Source organism: Puntigrus tetrazona, chromosome 19 (genome assembly GCF_018831695.1).
Source record: "Puntigrus tetrazona isolate hp1 chromosome 19, ASM1883169v1, whole genome shotgun sequence".
NCBI classification, from domain to species: domain Eukaryota; kingdom Metazoa; phylum Chordata; class Actinopteri; order Cypriniformes; family Cyprinidae; genus Puntigrus; species Puntigrus tetrazona.
Window position 1 is genome coordinate 5,396,436 of NC_056717.1, and position 9,354 is coordinate 5,405,789.

Consider the following 9,354-nt stretch of genomic DNA (forward strand, 5'->3'; position numbering starts at 1 on the left):
TCAGCTGATAAACTGCACAAAAATGGATGAAGACTCAACTCATTTTAATGAGGTTTCAGAGGCGTAAGAATCTGCGACGGACGAAACCAGTGTGCAGTGAAACGTTGATCACTTTTTAACTCATGAAGAGCATTGTTAAAAGGTCATCTGATTTAACCCCGTTTAACCAATGACATCACAGATGTGGGACTTGAGTGCAAATGCTGTATGTTAAAGGAAAGGAGAACTAGTAACCTGTGATTTCATCATCAGAAAATCCTACTGGCTGCCTATGACCAGCTGTTGTAAGACATGGTAAGGTCATTTTCGGTCTCTTAAGCTGTTCATGTCAGCCAGTTAAACTGATATGTCAGGTATTAGTGGAAAAGACAAAAGCGAAATGACACATTCTTTCCCCGCCACTTTTTCTTCTAAAAATGTGTCATTTTCTTGTCACGGCATTGTCTACCAAGAAGGGAGTGGTCGAAATCAAAAGGCCACTAAAAAACACAAAATGAGACGTAAATACTCACTTTGAAAGTGAAACAAATTTCAAAAGTGAGTAAAAACGATTTCATCAAAGCTTCCAAATTGAGTTGAAGCTTAATGTCGGCACAAAGTAACATTTTTAAAGGCCATGTTTGCTGTAATCTTGTCAGGTTCTTTATAGTACACATTGTCCATTGAATCAAGACCACTCCAGTGTAAAACGCTCACTCTTACCTTAACTTCAAGTTCTCCATAAACTGCTCCATGGTCACCTCGTCTAGAAGCACAAAGTCTGACTTTCCGAACTCCAAGCCCTCCAGCTCTGCCATCCTTGCAGGAGTCTATATGAAGGCCGAATGGATGGAGAGAAAAGTGGAAGGTGACGAGATAGACGCAGGACCCTAGCGCTGACTGCCTTCCTCTCGAAGCCGGCGGAAGAGGCGAATGTAGAGTGGGTGTGGCCTACTTCTTGGTAGTTGCATGATCTGAGGCTGTGAAGAGTGAACTCGGTGATGACTGCGGTCTGCAGGCTCCAGCATGTCATCCTGTTCAAGAGAACCTAGCGCATATGTATGTGCGTATTTCTGTAGAGGGAACTATCTTTAAACATGAGAGCACTTCATGTCTTGCTGAGCTACCACAGGCCATGAAAGCAGCCAGTGCAACCTTAACTAAACCTCTGTGCTGTTAACGAAACCATTTTTCCCCTCAGTATTTGGCATGCATAAGCTTCTCCGGGTTTGTTGTCATTTGACGTGAAAACACGTAGTTTGGCTTTTTAAACGAGCAATGAGTAATGCATATTCAGTAAAATAAGCTATAAGTGATCATTATCTTATAAGAGTATGAATGGCATTTCCGAAAGCCCACCCTCTTCCTCTGGTCCTGAAGTCACAGGGGAGTTTGGATCATAGACTGCTGTCAAGAGCTGGATCTCTCACATAGTTTGTGTTTTGCTGCCCACACACACTAATCTAGGATCTGTTCCATTCTTGCAAAACCTACTCGCAACCATAAACAACAGGACCAAACAAGATGGAAGGGAAAGGACGCACGGCATGCCATTTATGGAGAAATAAAAAAGGGCTGCCGGGAGCAATTGTGATACCAATCAGCAGTGATGTTATCTGTTAAATACTATGAAAACATCCAAACTACCACATCGTTTCTTCTTAAACACCCAATTCTGTTTATTTCATTTGGTAGTGTATATTTGACCACCAGTATTTAAAAGTTTAAAGACACTTGTGTGCACTTGAGTGCAGTTCTGGTCCATGTCAAAACATCGCTTATTGCTGTAAAATCAAAACGATATATCATTATGCGTGCTATACCACTTTACACTCCACACATTAAATAATACAAATAAATATTTTTTTGAGTAATGAGTAACACATTACACACTTTATTAAAAAATGCAATTACAATCAAGTAGAAATCATAAATCAGCTGATATGAGTAAGAAGTCACACTACTTAATCTTCACAACAGATTAGCATAAACTGTTATTTAATTAGAATTACTATTTGTCCATATTGCAGTAATGACTAAAATAATTCATATAAAATATTTCCTCAAAAGAATCAGTCAAATTGCTTAAAAATACTTTTGGCAAGGCAACCAATCAATTATAATGACCACTGTAGAAGTTCTTAAATCACAAGGAAACCCCAAATCATGATTTCATGGGTCATAGAAATGCTTGTTTTTAATTAATGTTGAAAAAAGAACATAAACACTGTCACTCTGAACATTAGTGTATTTCTCACATACTATCCTGCTTAACACTAGAAGGGTTTTGGTTTTTTGACAGGGAGGTGCTCAGACCCTAAGTCAACCACAGGGCCTGCCTCACTTCCTGTAGAATGTCAAAAAAAGACACTTCCTTGTTGAGTCTCCATGGTAATGACGAGAGTCTTGGCAAACCAGCAATGCAGAAAAAGACTAAAATATATTACACAGGTAAACTACAGTTAAAATACAATATACTGATTTCCTGTCATATATATGAGACAATTGCAAAGCATTCACAGTGATTGTTGCAAAGTTCTCAAGAGTGTGTACAAACTAAACAGATGCATTTAGGCCAGGGGCGTCCAAATCTAATTAAACATCCCTGAATCAGCTAATCAAAGTGTTTAAACTCTCTGGTTGGAGCTATACTGTGTACAGCCTTGGTATTCAGGAGCAGGACATCCTGGTTTATGATCATTTAAATGTCTTATAACACACACGGTTTTCGGCTGTAATATTGGCATTGTGAACCAATTGTTAGCGATTTCTGTGATTGTGACACCTAACCTGTGGTCATTGTCACCGTGTTGTGGCCAAAGATAACCTCTGATCATTTTCTTGAAGCGCCAGAAATTCAGCATAACCATCGCACAGTGTGTTGTCCAACTAGGACGCGCAATCAACACGACATAAAAGTGTTTACCTCAAGCTCTTATTCCTTCCTCTTTCACTGCTTCCACATTTTTCAGCACACATAAAAAATACAACCGCTAAATGTGATTCATCATGCTCTTTTTGTTTACCACTCTTAAAAATAAAAGTGCTTAAAAAACTTCTTCACGGCGATTCCATAGAAGAACTATCTTTGAACCATTCAGGCAAAGGTTCCTATAAGAACCGGCTCTTTCTTACCTTTTTATAATCTGAACCTTCAATGTCACAAGGTCCTTCAATGAAGAACCTTCTTTTACCACAAAGATGCTCTTGTGAAACTGAAAGGTTCTTTATGGAACCATTTCGACAAAAAAGGTCATCGTGAGGCACCATTATTTTTATCAGTGTAGGTGGCATCATCCGACGGTCTACATGCGTAGCCAGGTCCACGCCAGCCACACATTTTGACCTGCATTGATCTTATAGGATTGCTAAAATTGTGCAGTGTGTGTAGATCACAAGGCAACCTAAACAATTTTATTTAATTTCTGTGTTTTACAATGGATGATATCTTGATGTGATCAGTTTGTGCAACAAGGTAAATTATTTACGTATTTTATTCAGTGATTTTGGAAGGTGCCACTTAGTTTTCATCAATTTATCTATATTTACAAGAGGAGATTTCATGTTAGGATTTCGTTTAGACATCTGAACTTCCTTGGTGGGTGTCAGATCGTGCTCATCTGTAGCTGGTGGCTCTTGGTTCCCTCTAGTTTGATTTTTGTGCTCTAATCGAGAAGTGCTCTTTGCTCTGTCACGTTGTGCAGAGGATTTAGACGACTTCCGACCTCTTTCCTGTTGTACATCTGGTTGCGAGTCACGGGAGCGTGAGGCAGAAGAGCTAGTAACAGTGGTCGCGTAAATAGCATCCGGCCTTCGTCCCAAGTCTGCGTCCTCTCTGGTCCTTGTTTTTTGTTTTGGCAAAGACCTGCTGCGTCGCAGGCGGTTCTTCTGAAAGTCTCTTGGCAAGGTATTGTCAACCTCCCGTCCAAGAAGCTTTTCCTTTGCTTCATAACTGTCTTTTGATAAGCCCACCACCTTAATAATGCTACCTTCCTGCCTAATTAAAACAGTGTAGATATCTTGATATGAGTAAGCCTTCTCAGTAATGTATTTCCTCTGATTGTGGTCAATTTTGTTCATGTCTATTTCATGCGTGTATAGAGATGAGCTCATCTCCTGCATGAATTTAGAGAGTTTTTTAGCTGCTTCCTCAAAGGCTCCTCCTGTGAGTTTAACATGAACAAATCCTAAACTGTCTTCGTGATTAACCTTAGTGTGGTAATCCGATTTTATTTTCTCAATAAACGACTCCTTAAAGTGCATTACGTAATTGAACATGTCTAGATCCACATGGAAGGAAGCCTCAGTTTTCCTGGGAGATGAGGGATTCTGCTGCCGAACGCTTACGCTGGAGTCCTCATAGCTCCTGGAGGGACTGCTGAAGGAACTTTCTGTGCTTGAACTCACATCCAGTGGAGAGGCAGCCTGCATGAGTCTGTTTGGGGACTCTGGGGATCTTGAGTTTACTCCAGAAGATGGCCTTGCAGCCGCAGCATACCGTGAGTGGCCGTTGTTGTGGCCGTGCCTCGATGTGAAATGAGATCTAGATTCATAGTCAGACGGGTAGCCGTTGGTGTAACCTGAGGGTGTTGTTCTTTGAGGCTGGGTGTCTTGAGCCAGAAGACGCATGAGTTTGGGATTGACGCGCTTTAGGTTAAGAAAGGTTCCCTGCAAATGCAGCTGTCCTGATCTGGTCTCTGACACGTCAAAGCCATGGCTATGAAGAAGATTTTGGATCCTTTTCTGACTGGAAAACATGCTCACATCGAGGAGTGCTTCAGCTGGCATGTCAAACTGAGAAAACAATACGAACATAGTAAGCACATTAAAAAAATACCGTTGTCATGCTTCACTTTTGGAGTGTTATTTATAGTGTGTGTAGTGCTAGGCCTCCTTATAAGCACAGTATGCATGTAGCGTAGGGTCCCCAGACCATCGCGGGGCCACCGCGCTCTCAAAGATGATTTAAATAGAGCATCGCTATACAATGTAAACATGATGGTAGAAAGATCACGTGGAAATGTATTTTTTAATACTAAACAATTCCCATGCATTTATCAGATTCAAACATCATGCAGTGCATGATGCCAGAAATGACATGACTTCCAAATGAAGTTATTTATCCTGAGCAGGGAAAAAACGCTTCAAGAATGTGCAAAACCAAAAAGAATAGATGCATTTTTGGTTTTAAATGATTATTTTTTTAGTAATTTTAGTCTTATTTAAATCTTGACAAAACCATTAATCTGTTACCATTAATCTAATTAGTGCATTATTCCTATATGTGCATTAAGAACAACGCCCAAGAATCAAAAATTTTAATATTTTGAGAATTAGATGTTTTATCATATGTTAACATAAGCTTTTTTAAGTTAAGTAAATTAAGCATTTGTAAAATGACTGCTAGATGGTGCCAGAGCATTACTTTCAGAAAGTATTCATTTAGGCCTATAGTTGCCAAACAAAATTTGTACTTACTTCCCTGAAGCGCTCAAAAGATAAATATTCAAATTCAAAACAGAATAAGGTTCACCAATGAAATGGCTTACCTTAGGCTGATGTATCTTTTTAACATCCAGGGGGTAAAACTGACTATCCAGTTCCAAAACGTGATGATGGTCCAACACTCGGGGTACTAAGATAACGATTAGTTTTTTTAAAAGAAAAAGAAATGTTAGTTATGAGATATGATGTTGAAAACCCATGAAACATCAATGCATAGTATCATACCTTCTGATTCAAATACAACATAAGCCTGGCCTTTGCTGGAGGTGGGATATATCACTATTAAAACCTCTCCACCGTTGTTACTGGGCCGCAGAAAGTGCATGGTTAAGTTGTCGGTCATTTTATTATCATCTGGGTAGTCATCTGGAAGTCCATTCACTTCAATAACCATTTCCTTTACATCCATCTTAACACTAAAAAATAAATAGTGGGGAGACTAAGTCACAAATAATGAGTTATTACAACACGAAACGAGGCGGCATAATTTTTTCTAGTGCCCGTCTGTCTGTCCAACACAGTTATTATCACTGAAGCAGTGTTTGGCCTAATGACAAACCTGTCTACACCTAGAGGACTAAGAAAAGAAAACTGTTGCAGAGGGGCTTGAATATTATGCCTGAATGCGAAAGCCACACCTCCTTCTGATCACATCAGGTCAAAAACAAGGAAACTAACTAAATACACAATATAAACAGACAAAATATAACCTAATACATATACAATAATAACAATAATAAATACATTTGCATAGAAATTACTTTAAAAAAACAACACATTCATCCCATAAGGTCATTCGGTCATTTATTTAATTTAATTTATTACGGCACTATTTTCTTGTAAAATGCAAGTAAACAAACCAGATCTATAACTGCAGCGTCGAGAGTTTAAACGTTTGCTCTACCGATTAAGCGTTATTTGTTACGCAAATTAAGCGTAAATCTTAAAAAAAACTGTTTCTGCTAACTAAAAGCGAGAGCTGCTGGGTATCTCTGTAGCTTTACGGAGCTCCGACCGCACAAAACTCGCTTTTCGACGGACTTTCCGGCGCACCGGAAGGAATTTGAAGTTTGAAGATAAACGCCCGGTATTTTACACTTAGAAGTTAACAAACCCTCACCTGCTCACGGTTCGCCAGGATGAGAGACTGCAGCAAACACTCGACCGTCCTTCTTTATTAGTGAAAGCGAAAGTGAGCGGCGCGCGCGTTTCCACGGAAACGAGGGGGCGTGTCCGAGTGCGCTCGGAAAATAGCTACGTCTTTCTTGAATAATTATAATAGGCATCTATGCAGAATATAATTATAAACACAAAGGAAAATAACAAAAAGTACACAATAAATAAAAAATTGCGCAACAAAGAATCGCTTATTTTTTTGGACTTTCACCAGTCACATGGGAGATTTAGATCACGTGTAGATAATGTTTTATTAGCCTCTTACAGTCAGTCTGTGTTAAATACTCCTTCGTGTTGTCACCTTTATTTTTCTGACCTGTGCAGCGGGGACCATAAACCACTCGAAACTCGGCTGTATGTTTTAAATGGTGTGATGGACAGACACACATCCAACCAACAGCAAAAAATACGCTTCTAGCTTATATTGTTTTTGGTCAATATCTAGAAATGCGTCAATCAGTAAAAGTAAAAACTATTGTCTCGTTTTTAGAAAAAAAAAAGTCCAAATTAAGTGAATTTTTCCTAGAACAAGCTAAATAATCTGCCTAAGGGGTGAGCCCATTAATCTTATTTCAAGCAGAAACATTGGTAGATTACTTGGACTCGTTTTTTTCTGAAAACTAGATCAATATATATTGTGTTGTCTAGAAAACCCTTCTTGATGTAGGAATTCTTACATTCACATACTCTGGCTGAAAATGACAAAAAAAGCGCTTTTGCAGTCAACCGTATCCTTTGTGTTTACCTATGACTGTTACACTATAAACACAGTGCCTTTAACAGGTGCATCTGAACACGTAGTCCCCTCTAAAATGTGAGACAGAGGAGACCAAATACAGCGATACACATTTTTTCTCCCCAGAAGACCTATTTTTGTACTGTATAAAATTAATTTAATACCAAAAAGCCTCTTTCCAAAACTGATTTGAAGGTAATGAAAAGGTAAATTAAAGCAATAAATGGATTTGCCATGAAATAAATGAGCTGCATATCATGTGTTCATCTGAATATGGTCAACCTTACTTGTTTTTACCCTCTACCTTTCAAATTTTAACAACTCAAGACAAAGAGGACGTTTAACTGGAAGTAACTTAGTGAAACCGTGCTTGGGTTCAGTCTGATTGTGATTACATTACAATGAATGCACAATGAAAAGAATATTTTGCAGCATAAAGTTGATTCCAGTATATCCAAGACTTTTCAAATTATAGTTTACCAAAACATACAATTTAAGGAAACTAACGCTGTATGAATCGGTCGGTAAGCCCTTCTTTATTACAAGCAAGTTAAAATGAAAATTAAATGTCCATTTATCTTAACTATATACAAGCAGAAGGATAATGTACAGACAGCTACTTGTTACACAGCGCCGGGTTTGACTTATCTGCCACAGAGGGGGAAAAAAAACAGACAAGGATTTTTGCACTTTTTATTTATTTTCTTTAAGCAGAACAATTATTCAAAATACCTACTCAAACACCCCTGAGATATAAAACAGCATTTGATCCGACCACATCTGATTGTTTTGTGCACGTGTCAATCTCACTGTCCCGTTCTTGCCTCAGAAACACCACAGCAAAGCAGGCGTTACTCCCTGTGAAGGACAAAAAAAATTACACTTTACATGAGGACCACTTTTTTATATGTTAAGCAAAACATTGGACAGCTAATTGAAATGTCTGAAGATTATATAACCATGCTGTGAAGGGCACCACAGCAGGCCTCAAACCACCTCAGTCTCTCTAGCAGGCGTTACAGGAAAGGCCAGAATCACAGAGACTATGCCTTGCTGGTCAAGCCTGCAATAATGACTTCTCTTGCGTGTATAAACCGTGGCTTTGAAAAGAAGAATGAACTGCTTACCAAACTCGTGGCCGACGCGCAACTTTGAGGTGGCCGGATGGACGTCGTCTGAAGGCTTCAAAGAACAGAAATTAGACGTTTCAGTACGTCCCAAGAAGACGCTTACATTGCGCAGAAGGATTTAAAGCGCTGTCTGGGGTTTCTATAACCGTGCTGCACGGAGGAGACAGCAGGGTCTCAAACCACCTCACGTGTATCTAGCAGACACCACAGGAAAAGACAGAGCCACCTCAGACTCGCCCTCGCTGAACGGCCTGCGGGCGAGCAACACGCTTCATATCACCACCCGAAACATTTACAGGTACTCGACTTTAAAAGTATATACAGGAGTTGGATGTGAGCATCTACTCTCTTATAAACACGTGGACCCTAATGACCACGTGTGTGTGTTTTTTTTTAATATAAAGCACCCAGTTTAGCGAAGACCAATAAAAGCAATAATAAAACTGATTTAAAAAGTGTTGACCAAGTTTAAAAGTTAAAAAGGTCTCTTTTTTTAAATATTACTAGGCAAAAATAATATACTCCGTACTACACAGCAAACTAATATAACTAAAACATCGTGCACTCGCAATATACCACATTCAAATAAACAAAACTCACGCGACATAAATAACGATATTAAAATCTCACCTTAAAGGAGAGCCGAAGCAGAGCCCGACGCTTCTGCAGCAGTCCTGAAGAGAAAGAAGGAACCGGAAACACGTCGGTCGGTGTGCTTTTTTCTTCTTCTGAGGTTTGCTGCAGCTCGCACTACTTTTTTGGCGCATTACTGCTACCCTCTGGACAGACGTGTGAAGTGCCGCGTCCACTTCACGACGATTAGACTCG

General features: G+C 39.4%; 2 protein-coding genes and 2 non-coding genes across 6 annotated transcripts in view; all 4 read right to left on the reverse strand.

Annotated features, from left to right (window-relative positions):
* myo1g (myosin IG) overlaps nt 1-1,128 on the reverse strand; it is a 37,511-nt gene extending 36,383 nt beyond the window's left edge. For 2 of the 3 annotated variants that reach the window (XM_043217943.1, XM_043217944.1), the window contains exon 1: nt 703-1,128. In XM_043217943.1, coding sequence (XP_043073878.1) covers nt 703-797 — 95 coding nt within the window. In that variant the 5' untranslated portion in view covers nt 798-1,128. The remainder of the gene's footprint in view (nt 1-702) is intronic. The other variant, XM_043217942.1, reaches the window with a different exon arrangement.
* Nucleotides 1,129-1,838: 710 nt separating this feature from the next.
* On the reverse strand, nt 1,839-6,696 carry si:dkey-154b15.1 (RNA-binding protein 43). Its single transcript, XM_043218366.1, has 4 exons — nt 6,605-6,696; nt 5,710-5,900; nt 5,529-5,614; nt 1,839-4,773 (listed from the first exon to the last, which is right to left on the reverse strand). The coding sequence occupies exons 2-4, from the start codon at nt 5,891-5,893 to the stop codon at nt 3,460-3,462; spliced, it is 1,584 nt and encodes a 527-aa protein (XP_043074301.1). The 5' UTR covers nt 5,894-5,900; nt 6,605-6,696; the 3' UTR covers nt 1,839-3,459.
* Nucleotides 6,697-8,333: 1,637 nt separating this feature from the next.
* On the reverse strand, nt 8,334-8,465 carry LOC122324255. The gene has a single exon (XR_006247125.1). It is a non-coding gene; the product is annotated as a small nucleolar RNA SNORA9 (small nucleolar RNA).
* Nucleotides 8,466-8,650: 185 nt separating this feature from the next.
* LOC122324254 lies at nt 8,651-8,783 on the reverse strand. The gene has a single exon (XR_006247124.1). It is a non-coding gene; the product is annotated as a small nucleolar RNA SNORA9 (small nucleolar RNA).
* Between the last annotated feature and the right edge of the window lie 571 nt (nt 8,784-9,354).